A 13,493-nucleotide genomic window follows, 5' to 3' on the forward strand; every position below is an offset into this window, starting at 1 on the left:
TGTTTCCGATGAGATTCGTGAAAGAATCATTCATATGAGTCGGATCTTTTAAAATGAATCGAATCTGGTCGGACTGGTCGGAGTCGTTTTCGAGTCAACTGATAGTAGGCTTTTCAAAGATTTGACTAAAGTCATTGTAAGTCACTAGCCAAATATCTACAAATAGAACGTACTGGAAATACGTTTATGATGGGATGTTTCAGATTAAATGTAAATAAATGTTCAGGATTTTTAATGTAAAAGCAAACTATATACTCTAACCTAAATAATAATGTTTTATGAGTTGGATAATTGCTGCAAACGGACTTAACTGCGATTAAAACTTTTACCTTAATCGAAAAAAGTGTATAATGTGCGTTTAAATATGGCTTAGACCCGAATGTCAAGGACCACGTGGTGGCGTCATTTCGTAATGATGTAAAAGAATCCCTGAATTCGTCTTCGGAAATAGACTGTTCAAAAGAACCGATTCTCTGAAATGAGTCGGACTTTACTTCCCATCACTGCCTCCTAGCGGAAAGAAAAAAGGATAGCGCAGTTCTCTCTCTCTCTCTTGCATACTACTCATACCACATCTTTCGATGGCAGCTAGAAATAAGTAAGAGTAGTATGCAAGTATGCGGTTCTGAATTCAGCCCCTCTCTCTCTCTCTTCAATTCAGAAAGCTTTATTGGCATGACAAAAAATACATTGTGTAGCCTACTGCCAAAGCATTGATGATTTAGAACATCTGAACATTAAGTAAAGCATTTGTAGAAAATAATAATAATAAAACTAAATGAAAAAGACAATATTATATACACATGACTAGATATAGCAAACAATAATAACAAAAAATTATAATAAAATACAATTAATAATAACAAAAGATTATAATACAGAAGTCATGTAACAACTTAGAATTCAAACATTATATACATGTGTTGTCCTAATGGGGGCTTGGTTTTGGGCTGTGAGAGTGTTTATTGGTCGTTTGTTTCCTGGTTCTTGTTGTCCCTCAGGAGAAGGCAAGATGCTACAAATCCTGCGGCTTTATTTGTGCATTTTGCTTTTCTTTTCTTTTTTGCCAAGAATGAAACAAAGTTTTTCGGTTGATCTAACAGATGTTAAATTGTTGATGATTAATTTTGGGGTTATAGTGGTCTCTGATGTTTTGATATTTTGGGCATTCTGTGAGGAAGTGCAGCTCAGTTTCCGTCACTCCCAGGATGCAGTGCGAGCAGAGTCTGTCCTCAGGGGAGATCCATGTCTGTGTGTGCCGGCCCGTCTCTACGGCCAGACTGTGCTCGCTGAGTCAATGTTTTCATGTGTTTCACACTGTGCAGGGTAGCTTGCAACACAGTATTCTCGATTTAAGGCCGAATAACATTCCAGTTTGTGTTGGTTCTTAAAAGTGTTTGTCCAATAGTTGATGTACTTGTCTTTTTCTGGTCATAATTTGTGTGGGCCGAACGTGTGTGTGAGTGTGTGTCTGTCCTGAGGTCAGTCAGTCTCAGCACCAGCTGGCACAGGGGACTCTTCGTTAGGTTCAGCTCTTGGTGTTTGGTTTTAGAAGTTTCCAGAATTTGATGGCTCTTTTTTTTTTTTTTGTAGGATGTTCAGGAGAAGGTACTGGCCTAATTCTAACCTGCATCTGTTGTTTGGTGTTTTTCTTTGGACTTTTGAGTATTCTTTAACAGAATTGTAAATGTAGAGTTTCAATCTGTTTTTCCTAATTAAAGAAATCAAATTTGAAATCAAAATTATAGTAGGACCCCACACTTCACTGCCATATAAAACAATTGGTTACATTTTTGTTTTGAAAAGTTTGAGCCAGATTTGGATTGGGATGCCAATTTTAATTTATCTTTTTATTGCCATTTGAGCTTTCTCTTTGAGGTCATTCGCAGCCAAAGTAAAGTTACCTGTTGAAGTTATTTTTAGGCAGAGGTAAGTGTGTTTTTGTGGTTCTTATGTGTGATAATGTGTGTTGGTCCCTGAGATCTGGAGCGTTTCTGGAATATCATTACCCTAGTTTTTTTGGAGGTTGACTGTAAGGGCCCAGGACTGACAGTAATCCTCCAGCAGATTCGGGCTGTCCTGAAGCCCGCCTTTGGGTGACAGGAGAACCAGGCCGTCTGTGAAAAAAGGTCATCATTAAAAATTAAGTTCCGAAAGTAAATATACCTCAGAAATATTGCCCCCTTTTAAAAAAAGAAATGTTAATTATTGGTTCCTTCCTGATATCTATCAAATTCATAACAAATTTTCCTCCGTTGACTCTTTTTTTTCTCTCTCTCCGTCGACTCTCTCAGAACAAAACGCCACGCGCGTACGTCACGGCGTGCGTACTTCACGCTGCATGCGTCATGACGTCATTGCTTTCAGCGCCGGGGGAAAAAATGGCGGCTTTGCAAGATGGACCGATGGAGCTGGACACAGAGAAAGAGGTAAAGCCTGAAATACTTAGCGATGGGACGTCAAACCTCCCGGGGAACACTGGGAACGGGGCGCTCTCCTCATCGCCCCTCACCGCTGCCCCCGCCGGCGGAGCCCCGAAGCAGGAGGACCAACAAACTTTGATCGCAGTGCTGCAGTTTCTAAAGCGGAATAAACTGTCAGAGTCGGTGGAGATCCTGAGGCGAGAAGCGGGTCTCGCAGAAGACCAGGTGGACTCTCTGGCAGCCGATGGCAGTGGAGGAGGGAAAGGAGACGGAGATGGAGGGGATGCGAACTCTCTGCTCAGCCGGGTGTCCATCCCAGCAGCAGCCGCCCCCCAGAGCACGCTGACCCCCGTGCCAGTCAAGAGTGAGTGGCACCTACACTACGGCTTCCAATATACACCATGCATCGGTGTATCAGTAAATATGTACCATGCATCATTAAAGCATCAGTACAAAATCTGCTTTATCTCTTGCTTATTATCATGCATTGCTCGAGTTAGCCCACATTAGTTGTTTCAATAACACATTCTTCAGTCCTCCCTTCATAGTCTTGCTTATTTATGTGAAACATCATTTGCACAACATATTTTGTTGGCATTTTACTTGCATTTTGTGCATGAAGTTCATGCATATTAAAGATCTGGTCACTATTACTATATTTACAAGGTATTTGTGATCCACATGATCCTTCAGAAATCATTCAAAATATGATGATTTGCTGCTCAACAAACATTTATTATTATTATCAATGTTGGAAACAGTTGTGTACAATTTTTTTTTTTTCAGGATTTTTTTATAAAAGGAAGTTCAAAATTTGAAATAGAATCTTTTGTAACACTACAAATGTCTTTACTGTCACTTCTGACCAATTCAATGAATTAAAGTATTAATTTCTTTCAACAAAAAAAACCAATAATAATCTTACTAGACCCAAACTTTTGAACGGTAGTGTATAATGTTACAAAAGCTCTCTATTTCAGATGAATAGAAAGTTCAATAGAACAGTATTTATCAAAGAATCCTGAAAAAAATGTTCATGTAAAATTTAGTAAAAAAAATTAATTGTCCTGTTTGTTTTCAACATTTGATAATAATAATAAATGTTTCTTAAGGAGCAAATCAGTTTATTAGAATGATTTCTGAAGGATCATGTGACACTGAAGACTGGAGTAATGATGCTGAAAATTCAGCTTTGCATCACAGGAATAAATTTTATTCTAAAATAGCCTATATTAAACCAGAAAATAGTTATTTTAAATTGTAATAATATTTAACAATAAAAACTATTTTATTTTTAATTAAATAAATGCAGCCTTGGTGAGCAGAAGAGACTTCTTTTAAAAATCTTACCTTAAGATTACCTAACCTAACTTTTGATATATATATATATATATATATATATATATATACATATACATATATATATATATATATATATATATATATATATATATATATATATATATATATATACATATATATATATATACATATATACATATACATTAGTCAACATTTGAAGTGGATCAAAACCTTTCATCGAAGTTATACATGAATTTTGAGCAATACCCGGTCTTGTCTTAGGACAACTTTGATTAACTTGATCCACTTCAAATGTTGACTACTGTATATTGCATTAATGTTTGACATTGATGTTCATGTTGTCTGCTTCAGGGTCAGAAGACCATCCGGATGTCCGTGTGGTGCTGTCAGCGTACAATCAGCAGGGGGACCCCTCTCTGTATCAGGTGTACTACAGCGACCTGAAGAACTTCATCGAGTCAGTGCTGGACTGCCACCGAGCAGAACTGTCCCAGCTCTTCTACCCTCTGTTCGTTCACATGTACCTGGAGCTGGTCTACAACAACAATGAGGCCAAAGCCAAGGCTTTCTTTGAGAAGTAAGCAATAAGCATCAGAAAGTCAGACCCTTTTTACTGGTGGAGTTAATCAGGGATGCCTAATCAGGGATAACATTGATCAGGGATAACATTGTGGGTTAACCAGTTCACTTTTTCCTTTCTGCTGATAGGTTTAGCGGCGATCAGGAGTGTTACTATCTGGATGACCTGCGTGTTCTTTGCGGCCTCAGTAAGAAAGAGCACATGAAGGGGAACGAGGCTCTTCTGGATTTCCGCACCAGCCGCTTCGTGTTGCGCATCTCCAGAGACTCGTACCAGCTTCTGAAGAGACACTTGCAGGAAAGACATAATAACCAGATATGGAACATCATTCAAGAGCACTTGTACATCGACATCTTTGACGGCATGCCCCGCAGCAAGGGTCAGATCGACAGCATGTCCGGCAGCCTCGGGGGAGAGGCCAAGCGAGAAGTCAATAAAGCCAAGGTTAGATACAAAAGCATGGAAAATATGCTAATGAAAAGGTTGAGGTCGGGGACATTTTTGAAAGAATAAGAAAATAGTACCGTAATATTGCGAAATATTTGTACGATTTAAAATAACTGTTTTCAATGTGAATATATTTACAAATGTAATTTATTCCTGTGATCAAATCTGAATTTTCAGCATCATTACTCCAGAATTCAGTGTCACATGATCCTTCAGAAATCATTCTGCTTTTATTATTATCAATGTTAAAAACATCTTAATATTTTTGTGATAAATTTTTTTAGGTTTCTTTGATGAATAGAAAGTTTGAAATTTATAACAATGTACAAGTCTTTACTGTCACTTTAGATCAGTTTAATAAAAGTATTAAACTTTTGAATGGTGGTATTGTATATAAGGGATGGGATTTTGGTTCTTAATGGGATAACAATAGGAAAGCGCTTTTACATTTTGTACATGAATTATGATAAAAGACTAAAAGAGATTGTAAATCATCTCATAATTGAATATCACTCTTGAATTGAAATCATCTCTGTTATTTGAATATTATTGTATGTTTTATTAATGTGCCGTCTTGCTTCTGATGGTACCAGGTGTTCTACGGGCTGCTGAAGGAGCCAGAGATTGAAGTCCCGCTAGATGATGAAGATGATGAAGCAGAGAATGAGGAAGGGAAGCCCAAGAAGAAGAAAACTAAAAAGGACAGTATAGGCTCCAAGAGTAAGAAACAAGACCCAAACGCCCCTCAACAGAACAGGTTTGACAGAAGATCATCATTCATTACACTACTGTTCTAAAGTTTGGGGTTACGTTTTTTTTTTTTTTTTTTTTTATATAAATTATTCAGCAAAGATGTCTTAAATTGATAAAAAGTGACAGCGTAGACATTTATAATGTTACAAATTCTGTTTGAAATAAATGCTGTTCTTTCTATTCATCAAAGAAACCTAAAAAAAGTATCATGGTTTCCACAAATATATTAAGCAGCATAACAGTTTTCAACATTGATAATAATCAGAAATGTTTCTTGAGCAGCAAATCATCATATTAGAGTGATTTCTGAAGGATCATGTGACACTGAAGACTGGAGTAATGATGCTGAAAATTCAGCTTTGATCACAGGAATAAATTACATTGTAAAATATATTCAAATAGAAAACGGTTGTTGTAAATTGTACAAATATTTAACAATATTAAAACAACTTACCGACCCCAAACCTTTGAATGCTTGTGTATATTGAACTTTTATTTTCATGAGAACTTAAAGATAATGCTTAAAGTGAATGTTCACCCAAAAAATGTAAATTCTGTCATTATTTACTCACCCTCAAGTTGTTCCAAACCTGTATGAGTTTCTCTCTTCTGCTGAACACAAAAGAAGATATTTTAAAGAGTGTTGTTAATCAAACAGTTGTTGGACCCCATTGACTTACTGACTTTTTTCCTACTATGGAAGTCAATGGGGTCCATCAACTCTTTGATCACTCATATTCTTCAAAATATCTTCTTTTGAGTTCAGCATAAGAGAGAAATTCATACAGGTTTGAAACAACTTGAGGGTGAGTAAAGGAAGACAGACTTTAAATTTCTTTGGGTGAACTATCAACTTTAAAGGATTTGAAACGGTATGTATCGTTTCCTAATCTGTTCTTCTTTTTCGGGCTGATGTCTGATTGACAGGATCCCTCTGCCAGAGCTGAAGGACTCGGACAAACTGGATAAGATCATGTACATGAAGGAGAGCACCAAAAGAATCCGTCTCAGCCCGGAGAACCTGCCTTCCATTTGCTTCTATACGTTCCTCAACGCCTACCAGGTTGGCTGTGTTTATGCTGATGATTGAGTTTGGTGTTTCTTAACTCCGCACGTGCTCATTGTGCTGTCGCTCAGGGTTTGACGGCGGTAGACTTCACTGACGACTCCAGTCTGTTAGCGGGAGGATTTGCAGACTCCACGGTCCGCGTGTGGACCGTCACACCCAAAAAATTACGCAAAGTCAAATCTGCAGCAGGTACACGTAACTTCTTATTACTCTCGCAAAGATTTAAGGGAACGTTTTACACTAGTTTGAACTTTTATTTCCAGTTTTAAACACTAAAAGGGATAGTTGGAACTCATGTGGTTCCTTGAGACACTGTGCAAACCCATAAGACTTTCGAAACACAAATAAAGAAAGATTTCTGTCACTCCATTGAAAGTCTATTCACCCATAAATCTGACATAAATAAAGAGATCCAGGGATGATTTTTCCGTTTTTATACAAATTTCCGTCTTTTTCTACCTGGGACCCACGTGAACTGTGTTAGTCTGACTGTATGGATACTGAAATTGCAAAAACAAACTGCAAATAGTGCTTTTTCTAATACATTTATTTCATGCATGGCTTGCTTCTGACGGCTCTGCGGCTGTATGCTCTTAGTATCTCAACCAGGGCTCAAAATGATCGCTCGTTTCTCCATAAGAATCAAGCGGTTTAATCCTCTGATTGCTTTATGTGATCAACCGATTTAATTTCGGCTTTTATTCACACATAAACTTTAATCAGCGAATATGCATAGAGCACTCAAATTTGGTAAATGAAAGCTCAACTGTACTTGCCTGACGCACAAAACAAACCTCTTTGAATCTTGCGGAAGCTTCTTTAAATAAACTTTCAATGGAGGGACAGAAATATCTCAGATTTCATTCAAAATATCTTCATTTGTGTTTCGAAGATGAACGTAATTCTGGTTTGGAACGACATAAGAGTAGATTTTTTTATTTATAGACCTCAGTGTAAATAATTTGAATCATGCTGTCCTATTCTCTAGACCTGAATCTGATTGATAAAGAGTCTGATGACGTTCTGGAGAGGATTATGGATGAGAAGACGGCCAGTGAGTCTAAAATCCTACACGGTCACAGCGGGCCGGTGTATGGCGTCAGCTTCAGTCCAGACAGGTATCAAACATGTCCTCGAAAGTAACTTTTATCTCCTCTAAGTAATGCAGGACCAAGGGGGAGGCGTTTAAGCATGAGACTAACCAAACTATCATTTTGCTATCATTTTTGCATGATTTGTTATCTTTCTGCAGTTTTGAAGCGTTCTGCACCCGCTGAGCTGACAGTGTTGTTTAATGTCTTCATCTGTCTCTTAGGAACTATCTGCTGTCCAGTTCTGAGGACAGTACAGTCCGACTGTGGAGCCTGCAGACGTTTACATGTCTCGTGGGGTATAAAGGACACAACTATCCAGTGTGGGACACACAGTTCTCACCCTTCGGCTATTACTTTGTGTCTGGAGGACACGACAGAGTGGCACGGTACGCTAGATTCTCATTACTGTAATGATGTTGTTACTATAAGGGCATATACTCGCATAATGTGTATATATATATGATATATATATATATATATATATATATATATATATATATATATATATATATATATATACAGTACAGGCCAAAAATTTGGAAACATTACTATTTTTAATGTTTTTGAAAGAAGTTTCTTCTGCTCATCAAGCCTGCATTTATTTGATTATATGAATATTGTGATATATTATTACAATTTAAAATAATTTATTATACTTTAAATTATCATTTATTTCTGTGATGCAAAGCTGAATTTTCAGGATCATTACTCCAGTCTTCAGTGTCACATGATCCTTTAGAAATCATTCTAATATGATGATTCATTATCAAAGTTGGAAACAGTTCTGCTGCTTAATATTTTTTCATAACCTGTGATACTTTTTTAGGATACTTTGATGAATAAAAAAAATAAAAAAAACAAATGTTTTAAAATTAGAAATCTTTTGTAACAACAATATGCACTACTGGTCAGTAATTTGGGGTCAGTAATTATTTTTATTTTATTTTTATTTTTGAAATAAATCAATACTTTTATTCAGCAAGGATGTGTTAAATTGATAAAAAGTGAAAAGTAAAGAAAGATATATTTTTTTTTTTTTGAATAAATGCAGTTCTTTTTGCGTTTCCAACACTCATAATAAATCAGAATATTAGAATGATTTCTAAAGGATCATGTGATAGACTGGATATCACATGTGACACTGAAGACTGGAGTAATGATCCTGAAAATTCAGCTTTGCATCACAGAAATAAATAATAATTGAAAGTATAATAAATTGAAAACCAATTATTTTAAATTGTAATAATATATCACAATATTAAAAAAAAAAATCAGTATTTTTGATCAAATAAATGCAGGCTTGATGAGCAGAAGAAACTTCTTTCAGAAACATTAAAAATAGTAATGTTTCCAAACTTTTGCCCTGTACTGTGTGTGTGTGTGTGTGTGTTTGTGTATATATATATATGTATGTATGTATGTATGTATGTATGTATGTATGTGTGTGTGTGTGTGTGTGTGTGTGTGTGTGTGTTTGTGTATATATATATATATATGTATGTATGTATGTATGTGTGTGTGTGTGTGTGTGTGTGTGTGTATATGTGTATATGTATAGATAGATAGATAGATAGATACAAAATAAAAAGACCCTTAGATAATAGATAAAAGGAAACCGAGAAGAACAAAACAAGACATTACAATGTATTAAAAGCCAACGAAAGTCAACATTCATTTTCATCGAGAGGTGCATCAATTTTTTGGTCAAGATATTGTATAAAAAAAAAGAGACTAGTCAATGAATGAAGATCTAGCAAATGTTTTCTAGACCGTAATCGAATATTAATGTTAAATCTTCATTTGTTTCCCAGGCTCTGGGCGACGGATCATTACCAGCCGCTGCGGATATTTGCTGGGCATCTGGCTGACGTCACCTGCACGCGATTCCACCCCAACTCCAACTACGTGGCCACAGGCTCGACCGACCGCACTGTACGCCTCTGGGATGTCCTGAATGGAAACTGTGTCCGCATTTTTACAGGTCACAAGGTACTGAAGGCTTCCAAAGGTGACTGAATGAATGATCTCAGCACTGCACAGGAAATTACATTAATCCCATTTGCGTTGAACTTGCATTGCATTACCGTCTCTGTGAAGCTCTTTCATTATTGGCTTACTCCCTCTCAAATTATTATTATTATAGGCCTACTATTATAGTATTTAAGAATAATTAGCTTTAAAATAGCTTTAAATTTAAATTTAAATTTTAGTTTGTTTTATCCATTTTGTTATGCGTGTTTCTCATTTTTGTTCGTTTTTTTATTAGTTCTGTTTCATTTTAGTACTTATTTTATTTCCGTGTCTAATTTTCTAATTAAGTTTAAATTGATCTAATATTCATATTTTATTTCTGCTTATTTTATTTGACGTTAACTAAATCAAGCTATAAATATTTTTCAATAAAAGCTATTCCCTCTCATGTCATTTTAAACCCATCAGTGAAAAACCTGCTCAACTCTTCTTTCTTATGCCCATTCTTTGCAGTTTATCAACCAATTACCGTTTTATACCCCCATTTTTCTGATATACTGAGTCATGTGAGTAATAATGAAAAGTGTTAATGTTTGATTTCAGGGGCCCATCCATTGTCTAGCGTTCTCACCTAATGGAAAGTTCCTGGCGTCTGGATCCACAGATGGGAGAGTTTTGATATGGGATCTGGGACATGGGCTGATGATCGGAGAACTGAAGGGCCACACAGACACAATATATGCCCTCAAGTTCAGCAGAGATGGAGAAATCCTCGCATCAGGTTAGGACTGCTGGCTCTGTATCTCAACACCACGTTTATGACTAGTTTTGATTGGATTGATGTAAAGTGTTTCTACAGTATCACATTTGACACAAGCCTCTAAGGCCCTGTTTACACCTGGTATTAGGATGCGTTTTGGTCGATCGGATCACAAGTTGACGCTAAATACAGATGTAAATGGGGTCCAAAACTTTTTAAGCTTGTCCACTTTCGACCACTTCCAGAGGTAGTTGCGGATTGCTTTAATAGTGAAGACGCTCATGTGGTCAAATGCGTTCGAACAGCCACAAAAGAGCCTTCTCTACGCCTAATGACCTAAGCGTTCAGCTTTCTGGCCATATAAATATCAGCAACTTGAGGTCTTAAATCCCATATTCTCTTATCATACTATGAGCCATAAAAGCCTGATGTGTCAAATATGATACTAATTAAAACGCATTGAAGGTTCACTAAACAGATCTCAAACTTTACAGGGCTAATAGTAATAAAAGTAATTAAATTCGGCTTGAAACGCCGTGTCTTTTGTTCCAGGCTCTATGGATAGCACAGTTCGGCTGTGGGACGCCACGAAGGCTTTCGATGACGTGGAGACGGACGACTTCACTGCAGCGACGGGCCACATTCATCTGCCTGACAACTCCCAGGAGCTGCTGCTGGGGACGTACCACACCAAATCCACTCCCGTCACACACCTGCACTTCACCAGACGCAACCTGCTACTGGCTGCAGGAGCCTACAACTCCCAGTGAAGGGACCGCATATTTCACAGGACAATGACTTCATGTAGCTGTGTGTTTTTCATAAATGGTGTATGTTATTTAAAGATTACCACCCACCCTTACATGTGAAACAGGTTCAAGCGAAGTGAAAGAACGAGTCAAGCACTGAGCATACCTGGGAACAGCGACCATTACCTCTTTCATTTACTGATCCTAGATCTCACACCTTATGCTCTTCCATGCTTGTTTTCAAGGCCATTATGCATCAGATGTCTCAAAATGACATGGCTGGTCTCCTTTTGTCAATTTAAACTTTTCCATTCTAATTCAGAATCTGGTTCTTGATCTTTGCAATGTGATGCATATGAGTGCTGTTGTCAATTTCTGTACAAGCTTTTATACTAGGTGCCTCAAAGTGTAAATAAAACAAGTTTTCTACACAGTGTTTGTTGGGTACAAGTGATTTTAGTTTTTTTTATTCTTTACATAGTTGAACTGAAGTTATGGTCAAAACAAGGACATCCAGCTTCTCCTCCGTTCATTCTGCATTCACAAAACATCCTGAAGAGAAAGAGGAAAAGAGTTGGAATGGAAGTGCAACTTTTGGAAATGGAAATGTATATTCATACAAGTTAAATTCAGGTGGCACTTACTATAAATTAACTTGATGTCACAGCCTTTTGCTTCTTGGGCTTCAATTTGAAGAAGAGGATAATGGCAGCAATGCTGGCGTATGTGGCCAACACACACTTGAGTCAAGGGGAAAAGTATTTTCAATTTAGTGGAAAATACAAAGGTGATGTATGGAAACTTGTTTCCACCACCAAATAAGAACTAAAAAGGAAATTGTGCCCATTTATCTCACAATTCTGCCTTTTTTTAACGCGGAATTGTTGGACATAAACATTTCTGAGGGGAAAAAAGCATGAATTGTGAGATAAACACTGACTCACAACGGTTTTTTTTCTTTTATTCCATGGTGGCAACAACCTTAAGCATATTTTGTTTTAGCTGCATAATAATTATGTCAATGCAATTCAACTTACATTCCTCCTGCCTGTGATTGTGTATGAATTGAAGTACTTGGCGATGCCAGTGAACTGGTGTTGAGTTCCAGCGTCGTGTCCACCCATGATTTCTGTGTGCGATCTGCTGATCCAGATTTAATAAAGGAGTTTAAATTAATACATACATTAATACCTAATGTAATACATAAGGATCGCATCGTTTTTCATTATCATGCAAGGTCACGAAGAATGCGTACATGACAACACTGCTGTTTATTTGTGAAACGTAGTTGTAGTTTTACCATGAGATCGTATATGTAATTTCTATAATGTTAGATATCAATAAATGTTACATATCATAATATGCTTAAAACCAACTCATTCCGTTTGCAAAAACGAGCATCTTTATTGTAAATGCGACCTCTGTGCTTTACTAAGCTGAATATATTCGTAATATATTCGTTTCGCAAGCAACATAAAAACCTCGCTTTCTAAAACAAGCTGGGGAAAATAAGATATTTCAGTTAAAATTAGAGACATGACTTACCAAGCAAACTGGTGCCCTTCAATGGAGGAGAGGCCGGAAAGTGAGTGATTTAAGGAAATCCCACCCTCGTGGTGATAGCTTGAATAAACTGTGCTCATTGGCTTACATTCACGTCAATCGCTTTTTACACCACACCGATAGGTTTACAGAAACGTCAATCTAATAATCCCCTCATCCTATTGGTTGATTCTTTTTACTTTTGCTGCAATTATAAATCCCGCCTCCCAGTGTTTACGTCCGGGTCGTGAAGATGGCACGCTTGTGAGAAACATGTGAGATTTACTTGCATGAGAGCATTTTACATTGGTATACACAAAGTTTTATAGCGTAAGTAAAATCAGTTTGTTGTTACTGCTGGGGGGGTTTAATGACCTATGTCGCGTATTTAAATGTAAGGAATATGTTGATTAAATGTTGTAATATAGTATAGGTATATGTTGTGTTTCTCATGTGTCGACATGCAGGCAGATGTAAGACATGTTATTTGTTCTTGGTCAGTGTAAATAACGGATAAATGAATTGCGCTAAAGATGGTTATTAATGTCTATTAAGATTCGAAATATGTTTAATGTCTTTGTTTCTTGATTGGACCTCACTAGAGCCCTTCTATTCAGGTAAATAGTAAATAATGGCTTCTATGGAGGAAGATTTCCCCCGTGGCGGTACAGAGAAGAAGAAGACCTCTGGGCCCAAACATGTTAAAACACATGACGTGGACAATCTTTTTGAAGTAAGATGATGATGATGATGAAGATGATGGTGGTGGTGATTAAAGCAGT

The 13,493-nt window shown here is 37.0% G+C and overlaps 3 protein-coding genes across 7 annotated transcripts in view; 2 read left to right on the top strand and 1 right to left on the bottom strand.

Annotated features, from left to right (window-relative positions):
* Positions 1-41: 41 nt before the first annotated feature.
* On the top strand, positions 42-11,605 carry taf5 (TAF5 RNA polymerase II, TATA box binding protein (TBP)-associated factor). 2 transcript variants are annotated; one of them, XM_084402213.1, is made up of 12 exons: positions 42-136; positions 2,295-2,787; positions 4,098-4,323; positions 4,455-4,770; positions 5,367-5,530; positions 6,454-6,589; positions 6,664-6,784; positions 7,584-7,713; positions 7,911-8,075; positions 9,501-9,678; positions 10,264-10,441; positions 10,973-11,605. In XM_084402213.1, exons 2-12 carry the CDS (start codon positions 2,349-2,351, stop codon positions 11,188-11,190), a joined length of 2,271 nt encoding a protein of 756 aa, XP_084258339.1. In that variant the 5' UTR covers positions 42-136; positions 2,295-2,348; the 3' UTR covers positions 11,191-11,605. The 2 variants fall into 2 exon arrangements, with proteins under 2 accessions (XP_084258339.1, XP_084258338.1); XM_084402212.1 differs by lacking the exon at positions 42-136 and having other exon boundaries at positions 1,072-2,787.
* Positions 11,606-12,801, bottom strand: atp5md (ATP synthase membrane subunit k). 2 transcript variants are annotated; one of them, XM_084402219.1, is made up of 4 exons: positions 12,715-12,801; positions 12,207-12,312; positions 11,814-11,909; positions 11,606-11,721 (listed from the first exon to the last, which is right to left on the bottom strand). In XM_084402219.1, exons 2-3 carry the CDS (start codon positions 12,291-12,293, stop codon positions 11,820-11,822), a joined length of 177 nt encoding a protein of 58 aa, XP_084258345.1. In that variant the 5' UTR covers positions 12,294-12,312; positions 12,715-12,801; the 3' UTR covers positions 11,606-11,721; positions 11,814-11,819. The 2 variants fall into 2 exon arrangements, with proteins under 2 accessions (XP_084258345.1, XP_084258346.1); XM_084402220.1 differs by having other exon boundaries at positions 12,207-12,309; positions 12,715-12,784.
* Positions 12,802-12,947: 146 nt separating this feature from the next.
* Positions 12,948-13,493, top strand: part of pdcd11 (programmed cell death 11) — a 29,380-nt gene continuing 28,834 nt past the window's right edge. Inside the window, exons 1-2 of one of the 3 annotated variants that reach the window (XM_084402207.1) lie at positions 12,948-13,041; positions 13,314-13,444. In XM_084402207.1, coding sequence (XP_084258333.1) covers positions 13,343-13,444 — 102 coding nt within the window. In that variant the 5' untranslated portion in view covers positions 12,948-13,041; positions 13,314-13,342. The remainder of the gene's footprint in view (positions 13,042-13,313; positions 13,445-13,493) is intronic. The other 2 variants (XM_084402208.1, XM_084402209.1) reach the window with 2 other exon arrangements.

Source organism: Rutilus rutilus (genome assembly GCF_951802725.1).
Source record: "Rutilus rutilus genome assembly, chromosome: 2".
Lineage (NCBI taxonomy): Eukaryota > Metazoa > Chordata > Actinopteri > Cypriniformes > Leuciscidae > Rutilus > Rutilus rutilus.